This window comes from Zosterops lateralis, assembly GCF_965231275.1.
Source record: "Zosterops lateralis genome assembly, chromosome: 4".
NCBI lineage: Eukaryota > Metazoa > Chordata > Aves > Passeriformes > Zosteropidae > Zosterops > Zosterops lateralis.
Window position 1 is genome coordinate 33,661,379 of NC_139765.1, and position 27,696 is coordinate 33,689,074.

At 35.8% G+C, this 27,696-nt stretch overlaps 1 protein-coding gene across 1 annotated transcript in view; it reads right to left on the reverse strand.

The window, feature by feature from the left end:
- Positions 1 to 2,051: 2,051 nt before the first annotated feature.
- The window catches only part of TMTC2 (transmembrane O-mannosyltransferase targeting cadherins 2), a 231,557-nt gene continuing 205,912 nt past the window's right edge, over positions 2,052 to 27,696 (reverse strand). The window contains exons 11-12 of the mRNA XM_083858728.1: positions 24,402 to 24,465; positions 2,052 to 4,922 (exon numbers count right to left, since the gene is read on the reverse strand). Coding sequence (XP_083714854.1) covers positions 4,743 to 4,922; positions 24,402 to 24,465 — 244 coding nt within the window. The 3' untranslated portion in view covers positions 2,052 to 4,742. The remainder of the gene's footprint in view (positions 4,923 to 24,401; positions 24,466 to 27,696) is intronic.

The window sequence follows — 27,696 nt, forward strand, 5'->3', positions numbered from 1 at the left end:
GTTCCCAAGCAACAGCTGCCCCCTGCCAAACTCCACTCCAGTTTTATTGCTGAGCCTGAAACCATATGGCCTGGAATATCCTCATGATCAGCTGTCCTGGCTGTGTCCCTTCCCAGCTCCTTGTGCACTCCCAGCCCCCTCACTGGTGGGGCAGTATGAGGGGCACAAAAGGCCTTGATGCTGCGTGAGCACTGCTCAGCAACAGCTAAAACATCCCTGTGACATCCCTGTGACTGTTTCCAGCACAAATCTGAAACACAGCATCATTCTAGCTACTATGAAGAAAATTAACTCTATCCCAGCCAAAACAGAACAATGGGGAATATATTTCTATGTCCTGAACTTTATAATACTATGTTCCAAGGCCAGCTTTTCCTGTTGGCAATGTTTGGTTTCAATTTATTATTTTAACAGAAGAACTTACAACTTTTTACAAGTCTGTATAGCTTTGGGGTTTTGTTTTGTGGCATTTAAAAAAAAAATTAGTGATGCATACGCTTTTCCATAGTTTATCCTAGAATAACTTGGTCTTGGAATAAAGTCTGTCCCTCTAAAGGTTTACTAATTTCCCCCAAAACATCTGCTCCTAACCTCCCTCATAATAGCCCCTCACAAGAGCAGATGTGTTCTATTCTTCTACCCACATTCTTTCAATGTCACACTACTGAATCTCAGGGAGATTAAATATTCAGTATCGGTGTGAAACAAGGCAGGGACTTTTCAAATTGGAGGATCAGCCTACCTAAGGGAGCCTATCTGATCATAATTCAGCTGCTGGTGCCTGTTACCAGATGTGAACTGGAAGCAGTGTCTCTCCCATGCTACCTGCATTTACCTCTATCAGGAAGAACTGCTATGGGAATGCCTACAACAGAGTGCCAAAGCCAGATCCAAATGAGCTGGTATACTTACCCATAATCGTTTAGTGCCTTACCTTTACCCTAGCTGAAATCCCAGAAGTGATACAGCCATCCATACTGGCTACGAAGAGCAAGTTCAGATAGGTCTGTGAAAGCAGGACTAAAAAAATCACCAGAAAGCTGTCACATGCCTTCATCAGAAATGGAGATGAACTATCGGTTGCCTAAAAGTGTGATTCTTGGAAGAACAGAAACATTGGAAGCAGAGCACAAGGCAGACAGAACCCTTCTCACACAGAAGGGCTCAGGGCTAGGGTGCCAGAGCAGGAGCTCAAGCCCATGCTTAGACTCTATTTCCGCAAGAAACAAGTGACACAATTCCAGATGATTCCTTGTATACTCTGCATTCATTGTCTGCCAATTATCAACACCTGCTCAGGCAAGGAATGATTACAATAAATAAAGTGTGACAGTGGATTTGCAGGTCAGTGACTGAAAGGCTGCTCTGCTCATGCCCATGCATGTTTTCCAATAGTAAAGCAAACCTATCAATGCTTGGGACCTGAATGCAACAGAACTAGGAGGACATAAGAATATTAATGCTGCACTGAGCTAAGCAGGCTCTGTCCACAGAAGATTAAGAGAAAGCCAAAAGAACCATGTTTCATACCATGTTTCCTGTTCTCTGCACAGGAAGGCAGATTTGAAACTCATCATATGACATCACAGCATGAGGACAAGGTGACCTCAATGCATGCAAAACACCTTGTACATAAGCGTAACCTTCTCTTCAGCTTTTGTAATGAATTACATTCTAGCAAAGTTCTTACTGACATCATGTTGGTATGGTAACATAAAAATATTTTGTAAATATATGAATCAGCTTTTATTCCTATAGAGTTTAGATACAATAATCAAATATGATAGCTATCACATCCTTTTGGCTAGATTTAGTGAGTATAAGTATTAAAAAATGCTTTCAGGGAACCTCTTTGAAAATATCCATTGAAGCCTAATTGCAATAGAGTATAGAAGAATGCCAATGTGACAGGTTGTATTTTACTTATGCTATACAGTTCTACCACACATAAAATATTCAAGATTACTCATTAAATTAGAGGTATTAAAAACCCCAAAGTGCTGTTATAGAACACAAAGGAATACACAGGGTATTAGTTATCAATGCTTTATTATTGAACAAAATTGAAATTCTTTTATCTGGCACATAAACAATTATTTCTACAAAAAGGAAAGCCTACAAATCTGATAATTTATACAAATAACAGTTTTTCAAAAAATAAAATTTTAATTTAGTAAACTTGTCTTGTGCTCTTTTTTTTTTTTTTTTAGCACTGTCTGCAATAATCCACCACAAATCCCTGAGCAGAGAGACATATTTTAAACATGTTTTAAATTTATCCCAAAAGAAGAAAGTTATCAAGCCCAGACCTATATTAAAAAAATGTATTCAGGGACAGTCCTGGTAAATTTATGGTAGTCCTTTTTTCTTTTTCTTTTGTTATTTTTTTTTAAAGAAACAAACAAAACCAGTTAACAATGCAAATATGACACCGTATCACAGGAGTGCTCCCCTCTTCCCCCTTTTGTGCAATGAATAAAAATTACCAAACAAGAATAAGTACAAGTTGAAGGAGACAACCTGGTGAATGGTTAAGACCAAGAAGCCATCGAAGTTGGATGGCTGTTGAGCAAATAAAGCTGCAGGATACCACAGTTCTATACCAAGCTCAGTTACAGTTACTATCTATTTCTATATCTTTTCCCAGAAAGTCAGTAAAGCAGGAGAATAAGTTCAAGCTACCATTGTATTCTAACACTGGTTTCAACGATCAAGTAGAAATTCAAATTTTGATCCTTCAATTTTGCTTTTCCAGCAGGAACATTATTTGAGAAACACTTGACACACTCCACAAAACCAAACAGTCTTGCTTCTCTGGCCCTTCTAGAGGGCCAGTTGTAAACTCAGCAACTTACTGTTTTTTAGTGAGCAAGAGGAAAGAAAAGGAAGCACACATAACCACAGTTTTTCTACTATACTGACTTTGAAACAGCTATTCCCCAATCTATTTCGATACAGATTTAAAATCCAAGTGTAAGGGTAGAACGACCAAGAAGGTAGAGTGTAACTCAAGTGTTCCCTTTCCTATTGGGTACATACACTAACCACAAAACAAATGCAAGTAAAATCAATAACAGAAATAGCAACACTTAGAGACTGTTGTGTTAATGGCAGGTAACATTGCTGCAGTCAAGTAATAAATAAATAAATACAGCAAAGTGTTCTTCTCTACATTTTTGTTGGAATGGTGCTCAACAGTTAAAAAGGAATACATAAACTAAAAACCCCAACCCCCTTCTCGGTAATAAAGAGTTTTTAACAGAAGATCCTGAAGAAGCTTCAGTTCAAGGTGCTCTACCACTTTAACATTTCATCTATCATTATGAAAGGAATACTGAAGCAGATACCAAAGGGCCATTAAATGAAATAGTAAATTTTCTTACAAGCAGTAATACTTATTCCAAAGAAAGAAAGCAGTTAAGAAATGGCCTGGAAAAAAAATTACTAAAGCTTCATACACTTCGATTTAAAATAAATTATTTTTACATTTAAAATCTGAAGACTGAAACAGTAATGAGGCTAAATTATTCTGAAACAGAAATAAATTGAACTTCACCAAAAGCATATTTAGATATTTGACAGCTCTGCTGCTAGCATGTGTCAGAATACAAACAGAATGCTAATATTTGGTTAGAATCTGAATAGGTTTGTTTAAAACACCAACAATATGACAAGTAACTGGCAACCACCATTACTGATTCCTCTTCATCTACACTATTTTAAGCATGATCATATCGAGTCCCTTCACTTATTTGCTAGCCTCATCAATGCATAACATTCCCTTTTCTCTGAGTTGCTCATGAAGTCTCATTTTAGCCTACCCAAGCACTAATATTTTCAAATCTCATTTTAATTAGTAATTGCAAAAATATCATATGCAGAGTCCAATTTAAAGTTGGACTTCTCTGATAGCAAAAAGAGCCAAACACATTATTCTATAATACCAATTATTTTTTTCTAAGATGACAGCCTGACCACACCGATTTGGTATCAGGGCAAACATCCCTCTGACCTGTATTACTAAATCACACCTCTGGTCTTTTTTTACCAGCCTCCATACTACATCTGATGTAGAATACAGACATCCCCTTGGTCATTCTGTCTTCCTCAAAGAAATTGGACTGTGTATCTCAAGGAAACTGCACTGTAAATTACCAAGCTGAAGTAACAGGCATATTCTCAGTAAACAACTTGCAATGCTGTCATCTAATAATGTGACAGGTTTGAAAACAAAATGGGCCATATAAGTTCTGATATTGGCTAGCAAGTGGTTCAAAAGTGAGATACAGCAGCATTAAACAAACCGCAAACACATTGGATTTAGTACACATTTTAATGAGTTACAGTATCAGCAAAATACTTTAACCTACTATTACCACTTTAACTCCCATATGGCTTAGTGTATACTGTGTCATTTTCCCTTCATATTTCTATGACAGTATACATTTCAAGTACCCACCCAAAAGTAAGCAATATGGGATTTGCAATTATTTATCAACTATACCAAAACAACTTCTCTCACGTGCCATTGTTCCAAATATTTTTGTTGTGGTGTAAGTTCTTCATGAATCCCTCAAAGTCTCCCTTTTTCTATTTCTCTAGCAGAGTAGCTTTTCCTAGCAGCAATTAGGACCTCTGATCCTTGCAGTCAAGTCCACAAGTTCTCTGACCTGACAACTGTGTGGAAGTTCTAGTTCTTGGGTTTAATCACTTTAAGGAAAAGAAGTTCAGAGTTTTCATCATCATGTTTTGGATGTTTTCAAACCTTGTTTCTCCATGATATTCCACAATTTGCGAAGATTGGACTGGGTGATGACATCATCAGGTTTAAGTTGAAGAGCAAGGAGGTAGTTTTCTTCAGCCTCTTTCAGTTTGCCATTCAGATGGAGAATAGCTCCAAGATTCATTAGGGCAGCTGGATACTGGTACCAATAATAAAAAAGGAAAAAGGAATATTACAAATATTTTCAATTTTTCTTTTTAGACAATCTTTTTCCACTTAAATTACTCCCTTATGTTTGCCAATTTTTCATGAGTGTAATTTAGTAATTTAAGCAAATACAGATAACAAGAAAAGGTTTCTGAACAGCTGCTGTGTAGTTTGTGCTTTAAACAGGTCAAGATCTGGTGCCTAGAGACATAAGACTTCTCTCTTTAATGAGAAAACACAGAACATTTTTAAAAGCTTTAAATGTGGTAATGTTGGCATAACACAGGTTCCAAGAGAAAATTAAAGTAATCCAAGAGTGAATTAGCAACAAAAATTAATTTTAATCAAATGCATTGTTAATAAGGAGTTTATAATCATTGGGAATAGTTAACACATTGGAACTTAACCTTTTCCTCTCTTTGTTCTAATTGTAACTGGTAGAAAATACAGCCTGCTCACAGATTCTAAGGATGCTCAGGGATTCTAGGACATCCATTTAGATCCAGGTTGTGGCAATTATTTCTTAATGAATGATTGAATAAAATTAACAATGAAAAAATGGTATTTTAATAACAAAAATAAACTTTTGTAACAAATCAATTTAAAAGCTTACATTACTAATTTTTTTTTCATGTTTATCTAAGACAAAATGCTTGGCTTGTTTTTATTTTTTTCATCTCTAGGTTATTCCATTACAAAATAAAAGGTTATTCATGACAATAACATGTCTGGTCACTGGAGTTAACAAGTATTACAAGGGCAGAAAAGCACATTTATGAAGATGAAGAGTCTAGCCTACTTTTTGGCAAGCACCAAAGGTATTCACATCCTAGTGAGAGCACAGTAAAGGCATTTGTCAAACCAGTACTTTGCATTTTAAAGAAAAATGGGAAAAAACTACCACACAAAGTTCACTGTTCTCACCCTCAGGCCAGTCTAAGTTTCAATGAGCTTCAGGAAAACTCACTTTCGAAGTCACATAGTTTTACCTCAGAGGATAAGTGTTTTAAGCCACCACTCATCAGTGTTTTTCTCAAAATAATATTGAAAATGTGAAGCCATATAGCATTTCAAGTACAGACTACTGTGAGGGTGTGTTGGTATGCTTTAGGAGCTCTCCAGTGACAATAACTTAAGGAAAATGGTTAGACACTGGAACAGGTTGTCCAGAGAAGCTGAGCAAGGCCAGGTTTGATGAGGTTCTGAACAGCCTGGTCTAGATGTCCCTGCTCATGGCAGACTGATGTGGCAATATGAAATCATTATGATGAGGAAGACTTATCTTTGTTACAAACCTCTCCACTACAAAGTTAAACTCATTACTCTTATCCTTTTAAATCAAGCTTCAACAAAATCCCTGTAATTCTTATGTCCCAAACCTAAATTTTGTGATGGAAATGTTGTTCAGAATATTCCAATGTTTTGTTCAGAATATTCCAATGTTTTATATCCTCATACTATATATTCATACTTTTTCAGCTTTCTTCTTGCTTCTTTTAACCTATTAATATACGTATCACAAAAACTCATAAAGAACTGTGATGCATCAAATTTTCAGAACAAATGGTTTACAGAGTTTCAAAATCAAACAAAACAAAATTAGTTCAGCTCTCCTTATTGCAAACACCACAACGCTAATGAAGAAGAATCTGAAGATGTAATTTTTAGATTTACTTTTTCTTGCCTTACCCTGACAGATTTTTTCCACCTTCCACAAGTTAGTTACTTCATTCTACTGTGAATCAAACAAACAAAAAACGCCAGCTGGGTTTAATATAGTTTTATCAGTTAAATATTTGCCAAAAGAAGGGAAAGTAGGCCCCTGAAATGTAACCTATGCTACAAGTACCTCATATTGGCAACCTTATTTTCATAACCCCATCTCTGAAGTGCCAGTCTTGCATACTGTTTTGTAATGAAATAATATACTCCTTAATTACAGATGTTCTGGGTGCTAATTGATGGTATTAAAGTGAATAATAGGAAAATTATCTCCCATGTACATCGATGACTGTCTAAATAGCCCCATCTATAATTTATTTTTAGACTTCAGATTGTTTGAGAGAATCTTCTCAGATCATGAGTAGGAATGTCCATTCCCTATAGTCATGCTATTTCTTTTTTTTAATGAGAGTTCATGAATGAAAGAGCTTTCTAAAAGTTATTGACAGAAAGTTGTCCTCTCACTTGAATTATAACTGTGCGTGTTTGCACCAAGACAAAGCTTACAATGGATAAGGAGTAAAAAAAACCTTAAACCTAGAAAAACTCATATAAATAAGACACATGTTTAAATGTGCTCAGGGCTAATTCTACAGCATTCATGAAACTTACTGTGCAGGAAATAACTCAGTTGTCTCATATGGCTTCCAGAATTCCTCTCCATTTCCTCCATACCCTCCTGAAAATATGGTGTATGTATGGGACTAATCAAGAACGTCATATATGTAAGACTATGTGCCTAGGTAAGAAACACTTCTACCATCATGTCTTTAATTTAATATATCATATCGCAAGAGCAAGCAACAAAAACAAATAAAATGAACAAACTGCATGCCTTTTAATTGAAATTTTCCAACTTCTGCACATAATTTCTGATTTCCTGGAGGCCTAACAAATTCTAAGTCATTAATGTTCTACACAAAGGTATCCATGGAAAATATGAACTGATAAATCATTTCAGGTAGTACTCAAAGTTCATTCCAGCTCCTTTACATTTTAAATAAGGAAGTGCACAGGATTTTGGAAAGATTGCTCCCTAACTTCCTAGGATATCAGCCACCCCAATATCTATGGTTTATTGTAAAAGACACAAGAATTTTGCATGTCTGCAAGATTCTACTTCAGTGCCGTTGCTCTCCAGCATCTATAAAGGATGGTCAGAGGATAAGAGAGCAAGAGACATTTGCAGTAGTTTTTCTTCACATAGATTGTCTTTTATTAAAGACAGCTGATAAAACTTTTCAGTATGTTAACAAAGGCAGTCAGCAGCTACCACTGCAATAACATGGGACTTGTAGCACTGTATAACAAATGACACCACCTACTACTTCAGAGACTTGAAAGGAGAAACAGGCCTGCCTTCATTTCCTTCTGGAGACAGATGCTTTACATCAAAAATAGCTGACTGGCATTTCTATTGAGGTTATAAATGCTGTCTTTTATGGTCTATTTGGAATTATTCCCATTATTAGCATTTTATTGTGGTGTGCTTGTTTCCTTAGTGGTTTTTTGGGGGCGGTGGGGGAAGGTGCTCGTGCAGAGGAGGGGAAAGGAATAACAGAGTACTTAATGAATAGCAAAATAACACAAGGCAAGCATTTAGTTGCCTAAGGTGGTTTTGGTTTACATTGATGACAATTTTTTCAAATTTTCCCTTGAGTACCAAAATAAAAGAAGAGCACTGGGCCATGCAAAAATCTTATCAAAAACTTCTCTCTAAAATCAGAGAACTATAGACTCTTCAAATAATTTAAAATCATTCTGAGCAGTAATCCTGAATCATTTCAGGATTACACTACTGTAACCATATATAGTATTGGACCCACAATAGAATCAATTGTAATGACAAAAGACGAACTGCCTTCTTGTTTGTCATCTCTGGCTCCACATACAGCAAATGCCGTAGCAGAAGTACAGTCCCAAACACAAAAAGACAGTTTTACTCCTACATGGTCAAAGAAGTTACAGAGAGAGAAACAAATACACACTTAATCTAGCACAAATATACCTTTTGCATGGCAGAGAACCATGAACAAAGAACAGTCCAAATACAAGCAAGGAAATCTGAAATTGTTTTCCTCAAAGCTCTGCTTAACAGATGACCTTCTCTGCTCAACACCACAGAGATCAGGGCAGTAGATTATAAGATGAAAGTGTACTTTGTTGATGCTGGGGTACTTCTAAGGAAATTATGGCAATTTTTACTCCACAAACAACCACAAGGACAAGTATAAGATGCTTCTCAATCACTCATTTTAAAAAGTCATTGAAAAGATGTTGCCAAAATCCATCTTGCTCTTAAGGAATTCCTGCTGTGTCTGATACTGTAGATGTTTCAAAACAACCTCAGGACTGTTTAATTAATACTGTAATAAGTGTGGCCAACCTACCAGAAACGCAGAGGCTGTGTATTGTTTTTAAAAAGTGCAATTAAGGACACTTACTCTTTTAAGGATTTCTTTTGAGTTAAAGGACACAAAACATCAATCACAAATAAGTATTTCATGCCAGCACTTCTAGTTCAAAAAGGAAAGAATTCAGGTATTTCTCTTTGAAAACTGAAGACACAGGTGGTACAATGACTGAGTAGTCAAACAGCAGAGTGCAAATGTTGCAAAATGGCTCACTAGGCATGAGAGAAAATCATGGTGGACTGCTGCATCTGACCAGTGGCCACTAAGTAATACGCTGTGATGCCCTTTTTTATCCTCCTACAGGGATGGAAAGAATTTTCTCTTAAACTTTTATTACTAGTGGAGGGAAAATCAGGGGAAGAACATGCTGAGAGGCAATGCTGTCAGCTGCATCTTACTCTCCAATGTAATACATTGACAACACTGTAAATTCATCAGTGGCACATGGAAGCAGATCTTTCTATCAGTGATCTGGTGTTCTCAGATAAACCAAGCAGCAGTATGGAGAGAGACTCATGTTTCTACCTGGTTCTCTACACTATAAGGCTTCTAAAGAACTGCAGTTTGCATATGCTCTGTCTGGTATTTTGTCCCAAACAGTACATGAACCATAACTAAGACACTGATCTCCAGTAAGCTGGCTAAGACAACAAAAGTCAATTGTCTAGGTACTAACAATTTGGTGCAAAAAACATGCTGGATCAAGATGACAGGATGTATTGCAAAGTAGAATGGATCAGACAGAATAAAAAAGCTAAACTTCAAAGTTGAAAGGGATTTCCTGTGTCATCAAACCAGACAGCAAAAATTCAGTTCTGCTGGAAAACAAATAAACAGAAAAATCAGTGTCTTTGCAAGCTCTTATAATGGAAAAATGCTCTGCAACTCTTCCTCTACAAGAGTTAAGTAAATCACTTAAATTTCAAATCTGCTTATGAACAATTTTAGTAAGTATGCTTTTGTATGAACAACAGCTTTTAGTTCAAACAGTTAAGAGGGGAAATGGAGAGGAGAATGTTTACCCTGCCAGCATTAATTTGAAAGCAGAGCAGTTTCCACTGCTGTATTAGTCAGAAATAGACCTAAACATCTCTGCTGCAAAGGGAACCTGTGTCCCAATCAAATTACCTTAAGAATGAGTGACATCAATAACTATATAAACATAAGGAACAATAAGCTGAAGTTCTGGAGGGGAGTGGATCCTTGGATTGAGTCATCATCTTTAAGAGTAGTATGTTCTTAACACCAAACAGAGTAACATTATCTAGTATTTACTAACATGACATTAAACAGAAAGAGATCTCATTCATTGTTCACCAAACTAACAAATTACTGATTTCCAGGGAAGGTGAAGGCCCTTGTAGAAAAAAAAAGAACCTCCAAAGAAATAATAAATAAATAAACAAATAGTTTTAGAAGTAAATAGGAAGTAATTAGGAATTAAATAGTTTCTGTTGAACACTATTTATATATAGTCTCAGGTTAGGACAATATATTATGCTAATAAGGCAGAAAACCAGAATAAGTTAATACCTGGTCACTTTAACACCTGATGATACTACAAAAACATTAGGTCATACATATTTTTTTAGGTTTTTTATTCTTTCACACTTGGATACTCTCATCTGTACACCTAAAGCAGATGGCACTTTAACCCACCTGGTGAAAGAAGGATACATATGGAAATTGTTTGTATGCATCTAACCTTGTGTATTTTGAAACATTGGAGACTCTCCTATCTCAAATTGCAAACCATATGATACATACATTTAAAGCCAGAAATCATGAAGTGAATGAAGTGTTTCTCACTCTTTTTTTCCTATTTATGGGTAGCAGACGTGGGAGTCTTCACCCACAAGTACACCATGAAATTATTCAGTTTGCTTCTGGATTGAGACATCAGCATCATTAAGGAAACCCACAGCTGTGAGTCAAGGAGGAGTTCTAGACTCGGAACAGGAAGGAAGCATCAGGCTTTGTTTCTCAAATTACCATATCAATAGGGGACATTTGACTATCAATGTTCTCCAGCCAGTGGAGAGGTTTTTTCCTTCAACACCTTGTTTATCTCAACCCTCCAAGACTGCTCAGCATATTACAAACATAGTTACCCAAAACCAACCAACTGTATATGGATACATCTTACCTCTTGATGCTGAAAAGCTATCTACCACTGGCCTTTTGTATAGGTTCAGGGCAGGCCAGTTTACAGATCGGCAAGTTAACAAAAGCATGTGTTACAACTGTTAAAGGCTATGGAAACAGCTGAAAACATCCCACAGAAATGTACTTACACTTGTAATTTCTGTGTATCTAGACATTTTTTCCCAATGGTCATGCATCAATTGCTTTGGTTTATGCTTAAGAAGTCTCCTAGTAATCACTCAGTTTATATGGAAACTGTGAGGGACATTTTAAGATAACATACTTGCATTACCATAACAAAAGCTAAAGAGGAACATACGTTATGAGCATTTCATATTATGGTTGTATATATAAAAAAAATAAGTAACATTTTCCAGACCTCAAAGTGTTTCTAATTAAACTTCTTTGCTTTCCAGCTTAAATGTTGTCATCAGTATAGGATAGGATAATCTTGTTCAGTTTTCCTTGCACTTTAGGATTCCATTTAAAACAACAAAAAAATCAAATTACTTGACTTTTGTTTATAGAAACCCAACTGTGCTCTAATGTCTGCAATTTGATGATTTTAATATATAGTTACAATTACATTATAAAACACTTAACAATTCATTTACCTTATCCAATACAAATATGCTGCATACTAAGTAGGAAGTCTGTACATCAAGCAAATAAAAAACTTGGTGAACAGAAATGTCATCTGTACTATCATAATGACAAACAGAAATTGCTCAAAACCGTTCACTAACAGAATTTTGTCTTATTAAGACAAAGAAAATCAATTTGTGAGTAAATGTATTTTTGCCTGCATTTCCTTTCTAAACCTTGGAAAACAGAAAAGCAAAGGGCTTTGTGTTGTTGCCTAAAGACAAAGCTCACTTTTAATTTAAAAGAAATGTAAAATGTTAAAAAAATGTAATGTATTTCACCCCAGCAGCTCACATGCAGGGCTGATTAGAATAGCTGTTCACATTAACACAAACAAAACTGACTAATCTTCAGAGAAAACTCTAACGTACAGATCATCAGAGTTTTCAATCACAATTATACTCACACTATTTACCTAAGTTCTAGTTAGGGGAATCTCAATATAATGAGATTTCTAATATTTTGACTCATATGTTTAGTTAAACATTAAAATTCCAACAAGCCTTTGCACCTTTGGCTGACAACTGAATTAAATGCTTGAGAACTAGATTAATATTGGTGTGACTGCATGTTTTCCCAAACTATTTAGGTATTTGTAGTTACAAGGCATTGCTTTCAGGCGCATTGTGTAAGCCATTATGCAACTTGACATATCTGCTCTGAGCATAAAGTACAATAATCTTGCTAATTTTTTAAGGCTTCCATCATGCACAATCACTATTAAGACAGCCCACAGACAAAGTGTGGTCCTAGAGCATTACAGAAAAGGAAAGACCACGAGATTCTGAGGCACTGCATATTTTTTTCTTCCCTGTTGTCCTTTATCATCTGGCTCCTATCACTTCAATGGCTTTTTACCTAATGCAATAAGGTTATGCCCAAACTTATCTTGAGTTTGATTTCTATGCAGAGAATTATGAGAGCAGCTGAGAAGAGAGGCAGGTACTAGAGGTCCTTTGCAAAACGCTGAATTACAGTGTTCTGTGTAATTCATAAAAATTCATGCCTTACTTTTTGGCAGCCAGTAACTTGCAGGTGTTCCCTGTACAGTATTTAGCAATAAAATGCACAGTACATATTAAAATTATTAACTTCCACAGTAAGTGCGTGGATTTAATTTTTATTCTTACAGCTTAAAGATTTCAGGGCTGCAGTTTTTCAAATTTGGTCTTTTGATTGCTAATAGTAAGACCACTGGGTACTAATTGCTCACTAGGCTTTTACAAGGTTGTGACTTCTAAAAAAATAAAATTACTTGCTAGGATAGCCTTATTTACCACATCTAAATAGTGACACGTGTGTTTACAGTAATTAATATCCATAATCGCAAGACACATTCAGTGGTAGATTTACACTTTCCCCTCTGAAAGACTGCACTTTATGAAGCATATGCTGACAAATGTTGTTTATTAAACAGAAGATTTTTGGTTTTGTCAAACTAAGCTTTTAAAAAATGGACACACGAAACAACAATTTGAATAATACTTTTCTTTTTTAAAAGAGTTAAATTAATTACATTTAAAGGCACAAGAGGACAATTAATATTTGCAGGACTAGCACCAAGAAATCAAAATTCAATTCCTGCCTCTGAAATTCAGTGTTAGAAATTATTCAGTGAAACCAGATGCTTGTTCCAAACTGGACCAGAAAAAGCCATCTATGGCTGGAGCAAAGTATAATCAGAGCCAGTAGAATTGCTAAGCAATTTTGTACTTGATGACACAGGCTATTTTGCCTCAATTTTTACTGCACCTATCACTCATTCTATATGAACACCACAGGATCCTACAGAAATTAACTTTGGATTCTACCAGTGAATTTTCTGTTCAAGCTCATTTTTCCACCCAAACCAAAGAGTTTGTCTTCTGTGCAATTCCCATAATCTCTGTTCAGAGAGCATTTTCTTCTTCTATTGTGGGTAAAACATGCAATTTGTGAACTAAACAGCAGAACAACGCTATCAATGCAGTAATCTGAATAGAATTTTCTAAACAGAATTAATAAAGGATCATGGATCTTTCAAAAAGGACAGAAAATGTCTGATAATTTTAAGTGTATTTAAATGCAGTCAGAACATGAAAAAATGAGGTAGAACTACTGAGTTGCAGTAAAACTCCACCGAATAACTCTGCCAAAAATATATTAATCATTCACCTCCAAAGAATCGAAGGGACATACAGCAAATCTTCCAATGGAATTTAATCTAGGGGTTTTATTGTGGATATTATTTACTGTTGCTGTGTTATTGGAAGAAGTTTATATTTTCTTTCATGCTGTAATTGTTTGCAATGAGCTTGCAAAGGCAGCCAGATGTTGAGGTAACTGGCACTGTTACAAACCATAATGTCAGATTAAAGTTATTTATTGTTAAGGAAGACAATCCTTACTGGAACACCTGAAGAATTAGCAAAACTTCCTCAGCTTAGTAATAAAGCTGTTCATTGCATGGGCGACTTTTCAACAGGGTAGGTGCACTGGAATGCACATTTGCTCTCCAGTAAAACTACTTCTGTGGTAAACAGAATCATGTGAATGCAAAATGAAGAAGTAACCAATAAACAGTGGGGTTCAGACAGTCTCAAAAATGGACTGTTCTTGGGGGAAACAAGCAATTCTCCATCCCCTCCCCAGAACTTTCTCATTTGCAGGCATCTAATCTCTAGACTAACTTTCCGAGGCAAAACTACGTTCAAACTGATAGTGAAGTTACTCTTAAAAACAAATTCAAAGCAAATTACTTCATACAGACACCTGCCACCCAACCCCTTCCTAGCAGTCTGCAAATGTACAGCTCTTCTCAGGCAGATCTCTGACCAAAACCAGACCTGTTCACTACAGGACATTTCTTGCCTATACACAAAATTACATTCAACCCAAAAATGTGGGACAGCGGTTAGACCAGTTGCAGCAAAACCATCTTGTGACAAAGAAACTTTCTCCAGAACTTGTGGGAGAAAAAAACCTAGTAGGATATGTCAATACACAACTAAAAATCATTCCTAGACTGAGAAATACATCACAACTACAGATTAGGAAGAAAATTAGGAAGTTATATATCGCAAAACATCCTACTGAGAATGTGCAGTTGCTGGGTTTATTTAACGGGCATTAAACCCACATTCTTATGAGTTCCAATTGCGTGATAAATCCCTTGCATTGTTTCTAGAATCAGCACTAGAACACTCAATTAGGAAAAGCCTTGCTGAATTCTCTTTTAATTGAGTTCAAACAGATGGTTTAATTTCTGAAATGCTAATCTACTGGTGTGAGTTCTTTACTTCATGACACTTTATTTCTGATTGACACCAAGGGCAAATTTACCAGGCAAAGGCAATCTTGCTCTCTCCAGGAACTGATTAAGCAGCACAGTATCCCCTGCCATATTACTGTTAGGCTGTAAATCACAATCAAGTGCATAAATCTATCCATGATACACCATCTTCAATTCCACAATTTCAGCAGAGATTGCATCTTTACAAATTACTACCTCTCATAATGATTAGCTTTATTTAACTCAGTAGTACAGGTCTAGAATATTTAGTTTCCTATTAATTAGTTTCAAAACCCTAGTTTTCAAATTATTCAGTAAATGAACATCACAGTTGAGTAAAAATACAACCATTGTGCAGTAATTTTCATTCTTGAAGAGTAAGCACAGGAAAAAAGAATATCTGTCTACTAAGATGTGGATGAAAACCACTAAAATGCTAGATGAAACAAATCTGCACTCCAAGGGACAGGCCTAGCTGACTTCACATCTTTTTTTTTCTTCAAGCAATTTTGATAGTGGATTGAACATATACACGAGGTAAAGACTTCAGATCGGCAATAATGAAAGTACATATTAAAAAATGTGAGATTTCCATTCAAGTTAACTGAGGTGCAGCACTACAAAATTTCTGAATCAAAGTCTTGACAATGAAATAGCTCAAGTATTGTTATGAAAGCATGAGAACGCTTTCACTTTGGAGAATTTATGAGCTATCCAAGGAGAGTTACATCACCTAATGGTACTGGAAGAACATGGGTAGGTGCCCAGAGAGAAAACAGAATCTATAAATTAATATTTCCCTGATTAATTTCTTGAGAAACATACTAAATCAACAATAAACATGTATGATTTTTGTGAAAACATGGTCTTTTTCTTTTTTTGAGATTCAGTCCCATAACATTTTGAACCTGTGGGCATCAGAGCCTACAGAGGAAAATGGTTGCATTAACTAAAACACCCTAGGGTACTTTTGGGTTTTTTGTGAAGAAAAGACTTTATTAGCATCTCCAGGCTGCACAAGGGATTACATCAGACTACTGAAAACCTGGTATGACCTATGTGCTAAGTGAATAGCGTATGAATTATTGGAGAGTTTCTTTCTCCCAAACTACATGTTTAGCACAAAATAACTGTTTCCACAGTTCTTGGTAAGAGTAATCGATTATTCAATGGAGTTCTAAAGGTTAAATAAATTAGAGTTAGTATGTAGATGCTTATTTCCAGCATTTGTTTCCCCATTAAGTGAAAGCATGTCTATACATTTCACTGTTCATGAAGTTGAATGACTAGAAAAATATATTATGCCAATAATTAGACTGTAGAAAGACTAATATTTATAGGACATTTGTAAACATTTTTATAGCTGAAAATGAAATGAAAAACATTCTGAATTACCATGACAATGAGTTTCTGGCTTACTTTGCTGAGTGTTTCTGAGTATGCAGCTTACAGCTAGGAAATCTTTAAGTTAAGGACAGCTCATAGCTGCTTGCATACTTTCACGTGAAATCAGAACATGCAGAGTCCAATTTATCTCTCCAATGCAGGAGAAACGGAAGCAACTCTAAACAAGACAATGGTGGTATTGCAATGCAATATCTGTATAAGCAGAAGAAATGTGAATGTATTTTCATTTCAGTCGTTTAGAACTTGCACACACAGAATAGTTTTGTATTGATTAGAATATCAATGTACAACAAATTATTCTAGATGGGAAACAAACAGCAACTTAAACATCTTTTAATTCAATGTCAAACCTCACAAATTACACTGAGCAAATCAATTGATCTCAGACATTTGTGCGTTTAACTCCTTGCATAATCAGGAGACTACAAATCAACTCCCCATAACCCAGCTCTCACAAAAGTGAGGATAAGAACTGCAATGACAGGATTTCCATCTTGTTCCTCTGCATCTTACACAAAGATGAATCATAATATTGAGTACTAGATTTAAGTGTTCTATAATTACCCAAAAGCACATTCAATCTTTGCTTTTGCAGAGCTGCTACAATGCAGGAGAAAACACATGTACAGCTTTCTGGGGTAAGGCAATAAATACTCTCAAATAAATATTTCCCAAAGGAAATTCAGTGTTTTCCACAACTGAGTAAATCGGTTTTCATATTACATAACTCATGCTGATATTGTACTTCAGGTACAGGTAAATATCCCCATTCCAGTAGCCTGTATTCTTTCTTTGTCCCTTGATGGAGATCACAGGGATGGAAAACACCAAATGAAGTTTTTTGTTTTTTCTGTTGTATTTTTTTTTAAGGTGGGAGACACTAATCTCTGCTGAAGTAGGAATACTTTAAGATTCAGAGCAGCAGCCTGTATAGAAGCTTATCTTGAAGCTGAAAACTGTGCACAAAAACTCCCCTAAATGTGTAATAAAAATATTTTGGAGGGCTGTGAAGAAATATAATTGCAAATAAAGAAAGAAATAGTTTTGTTCAAAAGAATAAACACTGTTTTTTCCAAATAATAAGTAATGTATCTGCCTTGGACTTAACCCCAGACAAGAAGGACCTGAAAGGGGTGAAGAAAACAAAAGAAAAATGAGTTGGGGGCTAATAAAATTTTAAAAAAGCTCAGGAGAACCAGAGAGACTTTGTGCATGGATAAACTCTTTAAATGTGGAAGCATTGCTATTTCTATGCAAACACTGAAGAGTCTTTCCACCTGAAATAAAGGGAAGCTTGCAGTTAGTTAATACTAATTTTCTTGAATTTTTCCATTCTGCACAACCTTTAGGCTAGGTCACCTTTACACTATGCAGACTGAAAAATGATACGGCTATTCTGATATCAAATCTCAGAGTCATTTTTTAATGGTGTTTCAACAGGGACAGTCTAACCAAATTACAGTAACCAAGACAGAGCTCTCTAAACCTTTTGAGACCAGAGAGTGATGTCCTCTTTTCAATAAGGTGTTCCTCTATCTCCTCTCTCAGTGGAGCTGATCCATGCCTAAGCATCCCACCCCTGCAGCATCTGTCTGAATTCAAACTTCTAAAAACATGTCATCTGGAAATACAGTTCTCATCAGTCATGCCTATTCTTCTTGTTAGGAAGCCACAGCAGCTGTTTTAGTGCCTGAAATTCATGCATGCCCTGTAACAATTGGTTCAGTCTTTAGCAGGAAGAGGAAGAACTCGATCCTGGAAAGTTTTATTCCTCATGCCTTCAACAGGAGTAAAGAAAAGGGGCATTTTCAGGAGGCCAAGAGCGCTGCTGGGCTGGAAGGGATCCACAGCCATTCATATTATTGAGGCAGAAAGTTTGGCACACTTGAGAGGAAGCCTTAAACAAAGCAAGGCTTAGCAGCACCTGGTGCTGGTAGTAGGAAGATGTGCAGCCCTGGCACAAGGCAGGCGAAGCTGGGAGCAACTCAGACAGCACATGGGCAGTGAACAGCAGCTCCTTCTTTGCCACAGGGCCCACTTTTCCATTTTCAGTACAGGCAGACAACTGAACAAATGAATCTGCTGTATGCTAACTACTTCAAAATACATCTCTGTGGTCATGCCATAGCACCAGTAGATAATGCTAAAATATTACCATGTGTTCATTATTTTGAATAAAGAAGTAAAGAGGCAGAACAGCATTTTAAAACAAGGATTCGCAGCTGTAAATTGTCATGGTTTAAAGGCAATAACACATAGCGCTAAAACCATAAATATACTTTTTCTCTAGGGAATTACATCAGCTTTACATACATACTATGCTCCAGAAACCAAGAGTATGGATGGCAAGGCACTCCAGTTGCATTTGAGTAACAGGGACTAGATAGACCTGGTCAAAAGAGCTTCAGGAGCAATAGATACATTACTGGTGAGGGATCTGCTGTATTTCTGGAGCAGTGTGGCAATGATATTGGATTTGGTGTAGCCAGTTTTTCTGTCAGCTGAGGATCAGCTGCAGACAACACAAGAATCACTGTTAACCTATCCATTAGTGCCATCATCAGTAGATTTAACAGAGCAGAAGCTCTTATAAAAGTTTATGAAAATTCCCCCTGGTAATAACAGGACCTGTCCTTAACAAAGCTGGCAAAATGCATTGAAGTTTTTTCCCCTCACAATTACTCCAAATCCGGTAAAGCTACATGAGGCAATTACTGAATGTTCATGAGAAAATCAAACTGGAAAAACTGGCACAGAAACACTGAATGAAAAAATATATAATAAAGCAGATCTTGATTACAAATGTTTCAAGACAAAAATGATACATTTACTTTATTTTTTAAAGGTGTATGCACTATTGGAAGTATTTTATTTTAGAAGTTCCACCATGAATAAACCCCATGAATTATGAACACTTTCACTAAGCAGGCACTGAAAGCATGTTATCTCTAAGGTGCCTATGAAATTACAGTCAATTATGTAGAAATCACTAGCATTCCTCTTTCACCAGTTAGACAGCTTGGGGCAGAGCTCCCTGTAAGCCTGGAGTCCTTGGCATGAAACCTGTACTCCAGCACTGGGGGGGGAAAAAATAAGTACTTGTAGAAACTGCTTTTTAATATGATATTGTGTTAACTGATTACATAAGTCCTTCAAGTCAAAAAATGGTTTAGTCCCCCACATTATGATTAAACCATCTAGTGGAAATTGTGTTTATTTTGCTTATAGGTACATTTCTCCTTTCCCCCTCACTCTGTGTGTGTGTCTTTATGTATGTTGTTACAGTAAGACATTTAATCAAGCCCTTTTGAAGTGGTGGAGTGGAAACAGCTGTATCTGACAATGTGCTGATGACAGGGGGCTTAAAGCTGTCATGAGCTCCAGATTGCAAGCAGCACTAATATGTGGTTGGGATGGTAGTGACTTAGAGGTCATGGCACCTCCGTGAGGAATGTTCCTAAGCCAATCAGCTCCAAGTGGTGGCTCAAAGTCTTAAGGCTCTGGTGAGCTCTCTTTCATTTAATACTCTTGAGGTCACACTTCAAAGTGCCCTTTCTTCTCAAAAGCCATTGACCACATGTGGGGGTTCTAGAGCAGCTTTTTAAAGACTGGCTGCTTCAGGCTCAGACTTAAAAAATTAGAAACGCAGCTCTATTACACAAATGATATCTTAAAAGTTGAACAAAGGCTGAAGCTTAAGTCGGTATCTCACATTCTTGTAAAGCATGCCAATTTAAAGACCGTTTCCGGATGACTGATTTTTCCACAACAAAGCAAGCTTAAAGTTCACATTTTAGAGTGCCTAACGACTTGTTAAAACTATTTCCTGGTTTGTGAAGATTACAATATGTAGGGCACCCAGAAATCATCTCTGAATATAGCTTTTCTTCAGCGATACTCACACTGAGAATAATTACTGTATAAATGTCCAAGAAACTTATTGTTTCATTTCTTCATCCAACTGAATTAGTTGAAATTAGACTAATGTGATTAATGTACACTCAAGCCAACACTACTAGAACAAACACATATGTGCTTCTCACTGAGAAGGCTCTAAATGATCTCAAGAAAATACTGCTCTTCTGAAATTTGTCTGGAAATTACTTCCATGGAGGATAAATACCCACCTACTGTAAATAAGGCCAACTGTGAACATTATTAAGAAAACAGCTAGGTCTATATCTCAAACACTAACACAGCCAGGCTTGTTTTTAATTTGCACCCAAGCTCCTTTTCAGCTGGTGTAGCTATTGTATCAAAGTGTTTTAATTCTTTTACCATCTGCAGACAGAATGTGTATCCAAAAGCAAGGATGGTATTCAAGAGCAGATATACATTTTAACACACCTTTGCTATACTCAGTCATTCCTTTACTGAGTATATTTCTCTTGCAAATACTTTATTCATTGTAATAAGGCCTGTAATGAAAAAATAAATTGTATTCTCAGACCTCTCAGAATTAGTTCAGTGATGAATGAATCATCCCCATTATTGCAAAAATAAAATCTTTTTATGCTTGCTTTCTTAAAAACAATAGCCTACAAGTTTCAGAGAAGTTACATTTTCTGTAACTGAATACTGTGTTTCTGGCAATGTTTTTAGCTGCCTTAGTCACAACTTTTCTAAAAATGGATTAGTTGAATGAGAATGTGACTCAGACATGCAGGCATATTGGTGTTTGCTGCTGTTCTCCCATTCTGAGACACTGAAATAAAAGGGCTTGTCTAGGAGACAAATGCAAGAGTGGAGACTGCTGTCTGGAAAAAGCACTAAAATAGCCAATTAAGTATCTCTGAAAGTAGTAAATCAGATGGCCATTTAAACTGGACATGGGTGTAAAAAAGCTCAGCAGAGCAGTTTCTGGATCCAAAGGGATCCAAAGATTAGGGAGCAGATGAGGAACTGTGCAAAGAGTACTGCTTCATTACAAAAGCAACCAGAATGGTTGAGAAACCAAAGAAAGGGATGCAAAAGGAAAATAGAATGCTGAAAACAAAACTGTCATGATAGCTAAATGAAAATAACATAAAAAAATAGCATAAAAATCACTAACAGTCAGTAAAAGATTGCATTTACAGTATTACTAAAATCACTTATTGCTCTTAAAGATTGTATCTTATAGTAGCAATATTAGAGTTATTATACAATATGTTATATTTGGAAAGAAACAGATGCAAGAGAGTGGAAATCTGAGTTTCATTTCAGGCTGTGCTAGATAAAAATCTCTCAGGAGCCAGGCATTTGGTCTAAAGTTATCCTAAAGAGTAAGTGATAATTTAATTGTTTTGGCACATTGAAAGAAAGAAGTTGATAACAAAAGAATGGATCTTCAACTTGGGATCTGGCCAAGTGACTGGGGAACCAAAGGTAAAAAGTAACACTGAAAATAAGTACAGTACCAGTTTACTTGGGATGCTGCTCCATAATTCACTCATATCAAATAGTACTGTTTAAAGCACCAGAAGAAGAAAGACTCTTGTTAAACAGACTCTTTTGAGAACTTACTTATACTAGTAACAAGGCTGATCCACTGCAAAAATGAGACTTCAATGCTGCCACAGTATTCTCACTGAGAGTCAATTTGGGGACAGACCTATTAGCAGATAAACTGATGCACACAAATATACACATACAGGTATGTGTTTATACACATGGAATGGTAGGAATCTGTACATTACATAACATGAATACATCTAGTAATTTGAATTTTCTGTCAAGAAATGTTTCTAGACCATTAGTGATGAATACAAAAAAAACCCCAAGCAAACCCAAACAAAGATCCTTCAAGCCCTTATTCTGCTTAAGGATATTTCTTTATCATCTTGACTCACATAATTGTGATGATCTTTCATACCCATAAGACAGTAAGAGGATACACAGGCCACATACAAAATGAAAAAATCAACTGTGGGCATTTTCAGGCTGTGAGTATGGTTTCTACACAGCTCTGGACTGGGCCACTGCAGTCTCTAGGACAGGATCTGGATACACTCTAAGCCACCGGTTCAATCAGCACTAGAGAACAGTTCTGGGCACATTTAATTTATGATGCAGCCATGAAGTTCACAGTTTGTCAACAGTTTTCATTCTATATTCCTTCGGAAAGATTCGGAGCTACTGTCTTACCATGTATCCTTTAAACTGCTTACTACCAAGTAAGCCTCTTCAAGTGGCTTCTTTTCCTCCCAGTCTGAAACTACTATGGTAAATTTGAGAGCTAATAACAATAAGAAAAATATGTATGACTACTTCTGGTTTTATTTACATTTTTGAGACACACCTCTGTAAAGTCATCAGACAGCTGATAATGGCTGTGAAAATGGATACAAGTTTCCCACTCTGCACAAGAAAATAATCCGAAAAAGTTGCGAGCCATCATGCTTAGCTAGAAAATTGAACTATCATCCTGAATATAAAAGTATAACTATCTTTTGAAGAAAGCTGAACACCAGTATCTATTAGATTTTTACTTACGCTAACCAAAGTTAGAAGAAAGTTTCTACAATAAATTGTTTTGATAATCTTATTCTTCAAAAAGGATGTTTAAGTCATAATATGTAAAGCTTGTCATCAACAGTCAGAAATACTTAACCTTTAGAGTATTATTGCTATGAGCTTGCTACCAGTCACTCCAAAGCTCTCTGAGAAACCTCACACATAGGACCATATTTATATAGGGTTATATACAATAAACTTACTTCTTAGTTTCTGAGCAGCATTTTGAGCACACAATGAAGCACAGTAAAGAGAAATTGTACCAATTTGCAGACAGCTGAGGGAATATTTTCAACATTAAGGTATCCTCTCAGAAAAAAAAGGCAAAAACATCTTGCATTATGCCAGTATTATGAATCACAAAGTCTTCATTGCCATTTCACAAAGTATGAAGTAATGAAATAAGTAGTTTTTTGAGAGTTCTTAAGAGACAGTATGAAAATCTAATTTCATATGAGTAAGTTATTACAGGTTTCTTTAATTATATTTTATTAGCTTGTTTTGAGTCTTAGCTGTTGTTGCTTTTGATTCTTAGCTCTGAAAACTCTTTTATGTCTTTTTTTTTAACTTAGGTTTTTCCTTTTTTTACTGCATTTGCTGACTTGTATCCTCAACTTTGGCACTATACACTTCTGTGACAGAAATTTTCCTAGATTTTATTTATTGCATAGACAAAGTGTTATGTATCTAAAATAAATTCTGCCCCATTTATATTCATGATTTTTTTCTCAAAATGTGAAGGTAATTGAAAAGAAATATAATATTAAGTAAAAAACCATAAGTAAAAATATTTTATTTCTTTAATTCTTGATGCAATGAAAATTGGAAATGAGCTTCCCATCATAAAAAGCATCTGTCACTTACTCCTACATATATCTGCTCAAACAGTACGGTTTTTTTGCCAAAATACAACTACAGAGATAAACATCTTTACGTTTGCTGAGCAACATTTGCCAGAAGTTCATGACAGATGAAGATGCATAAATATATCATTAAAAATGCCTTAAAATGTGGCTCACAGGATAAACTTTCATTCTCTTTTACTAGTGAAGAGATGGAATTGGAAAAGTTTTCCAAACTTAACACATTTAAACATAGATAAATAAATCTAAATCTAGAAGTCTTTTCCAAGGATGTTAGCCAAGTAAGATTTATGGCTAGACCACTTCACTGAGGCAACTTGAAAGTGCAGTGATTGGTTTGACAAATGAACAGCTTCATCTGACTAGCCAATAATTAACTGTTAAAAGAACATATATAACACAGGCTGAGAGATCAAATGCTCCAGCAAGAAGTTCTCCTCAACACAATGGGTTCAGTACCCTAGCACATTCATCAACTTAAGTAATGGATATATTAAGAAGGTACTTACATTAGGTCTTAATCCTGCTGCCATTTCATAATACTTCTCGGCCTCTTCATTAAGACTGGCTTGTCTATCAGGATGGAAAAGAACAACATAGTTACACTTCATTTTCCTCGTGTTAAAATGAAACCATACCTAAAGAAGCATAGCTAAAAACGAAACACTGCAACTACTCCCTGTGGCTTAAGGATATTACCCTAACAAATGCACAAAACATGTAAATCTAAAACTTTTCCTATAGTTCAAAATGTCCATTAGCACAAGTCCTCTTTGCTTACTTCATTTTCTTTTTAGTTATTCAATAATATTAGTACATAATGGAAAGAAATACAGAAGACTGAACACTCATTTCAGGCAAAAACAGAGACATACTAGTCTTCACCAGAAGAAAATGTGGCTCATTTTTTGTTATCAGACATACTTTAAATTCTGAAACCATGTATTACACCATAATGTAGTTTTTCAGTTTGTGTCCTCCCAAAAGCACTGTAATTCCAGTAAAAGAAAAGAAGTCAGGAAACATAAAGGTTTCTGAAAACTAGGTTTCCATGATTGATGGAATTCATTCAGAAAAGAGTTCTGATTTCAATATTTAGTCACATAATTCTGAGCAGGCATTTAAATGTAAATCTCATATTCCAAGACAGTAAGATGAGTTTCTGGGTATCTGAAGCAGTATTAGGTCAACACTTTTTCTTCTCCTTACTACTACTGTCAGCATCTACATGTTCCTAGTAGTTTAGTTTTTATTTCTTCTTCTCTTGAGATTTTAGCTTAATGTATTCAAACAAAAATGCAGTCGCCAAAGAAATCCAAACCTGTTTTTGTCTCAACAGGCCCTTTTTTATCACTCCTCCCAAATTCCTCTGTTCTCCTTTTGTCTCCACCTTCTTAATTTTCACTTAACTATTCATTTTGGCCACTGGTCCAATGAATATCAGTTTATCACATGCATGTCAAGAGTAAGATGGCAAATCTGTAAGAACAACCAAGCAGGACTCCCAGGTGGGCTACTTGTCTTCTGCTAAAGTTATTTGCTATTTTCCTATGAAGTGTTAACTCCCCATTTCACAGGGGAGTTAGGAAAGGAGATCTTCAGCATATTTGTGTTTGTTATGTGATTACAGATGCATTTCTGTGATGGAAACACAGAATGGAAACATTAGAAAACAAGGATAAGACTGTAGAGTTGGCTATTCAATTTCCTTTTTCATTCTTTTCTTGCTTTTGCAAACAGTTACTAGTTCAAAAGGTACCAATCAACTGAGCACTTGTTTTACCTTGTTCATTACATGAGCCATTACATAATTTGTTATCAAATTGTGTTCTAATTTTGTTTCTATCCACACAGATTTTAAACATTAGCCACATAATACATGGATAGGCAATTAATCCTAGAAAACACATTTTGACAGCTATTGGTCTTGGGAGGAGAAAGGGAGAAAGGATAATCCCTTTGAAGTTTCTCACATAATTCCTGTGCAAGCTGAAACCACTTCATGACAAACAATTTGCTAAATAGAACCTGGTTTATATATATTAACTGTTTTAAATTACTTTGCACATGTTTCATTGACTCAGCAGTTGCAGTGGTTAGAAATGATTGAATGTCTAAAAATATTCATTCAACCTGCTTCTGAATCGCTCCTGCTGGGCATCAGTAGCACTTGAAACGATTGCAAAAAAAAAAAAAAAAAAAAAAAAAATCCCCCCCAAAAATCTCATACTTAGGAATTTCAGGATTTACAACAAAGCACTACAAAACAAAACATGTTTCAGAGCTTTTTTTTTTCCTTTTTTTTTCCTGTTTGCACAAAACCGTCAGGACACAAATCACTTCTGAAAGTGGTGAAATAACATACGATAAACAAGGTGCCTTTCCCAGGAGGCAAGTACAAAGGATACACTTTAGCTCTAAAAAGAGCTGCTGGCATGTGAGTGTGGAACACATTAAAATCCTCTCCCCCCTTTAGGCCAGTGGAAATACATAGCTTGCTTTCCTGACACATGTACATCTTGAAACAAGGATCATTAATTGCCAAGTTGAAATCAGTTTGAATATATAGTCTCTGTTAAAAACAGTTTATAGAAATGAATGCACAACACAGTAACCTGGTCAGAAAAATGCTAGTTCCATTTTTTGGGCATTCAGCAATATTTCCTTTAGTTAAGATGCTGCAGAATTCTGGTTCGCATTTTCACTGCAAATCTAAGCTAGAAATTAATTATGTTAAGCCCTGAAACAGCTTTCCCTTGAGAAAAATTAAAGGCACAGAGGTAGGAAATTGCAGTAACCCTATGCCACTGAGCAGTAAAGAGCTCTGGATCAACGTCAAATAATGGAAGGACACTATTAAAAGTAGCATAACTCACATTAAAGTAAAATATTAGATAAAATGTTGATAAGAAAACAGAGAGGAAGGAAAGGTAGCAAAGAGAGGTTCAGAAAAGAGTATTTTTCATAGTTGTGGCCTGTATTTTAATCTCTATCCTGAATCTTTTCACGAGAAATCACCTTGAAAATAAACCTGATTTTCCCCACTAACAAAAAGCATCCAATTTCGTTTTAAGGGGAAAAATGTTTCCACTTTTTATTCCCTTATATCTTTTAACCTGAGCTTCCAGAAAAAACAATTCCCCATATTTAGCTCCAGTTGAATAACAGTGACATCTAATAAATGTGCTTAAAGACACATCACTCTTAGATTCTCCTGACATCCAGCTATAATCAGTTTACGCTCATTTTGATTTTTACATTGTTCACTGGGAAAAATACTGTTGTAAAAGAAAAACACCACTAATGTTGACTGATTTAGATACATGTGAGTGGGAAAGGGTTAGTTTTAACCTGCTTGCAGCCTTGTGACAATGCTTCAATCTCACTTTTTACAGTAAAATCATAATGTCAGCACACTTACAAAGAAATTTTCTTCAGCAATTCCTATTTTAAAACACTGAATGCATTCAACACTTGGCATTCTTAATGGACCATTTTGTGTAACAACAAAATTGTAATCATGTTTTATAATTAGCTGCTCTGTTGCAATGAACCATTCATCCACCGTTTTTTGTTTTAAAAATCTATATAGACTATATGCTTTGCCATACATACATATATATGTAAGCATCTAGATAGTAAATAAAGAATAAAGACAATCTGCTCAGACAATACCATAGGGTTAATTTGTGCCTATGATACTGTATCAGCAATTACACTCCATGTTCAGTCAGCGTATTCTGGACAGCCAAAATACTCTTACAAAAATCACTGAAAAATAAAGACCATATCATGTAATACTGC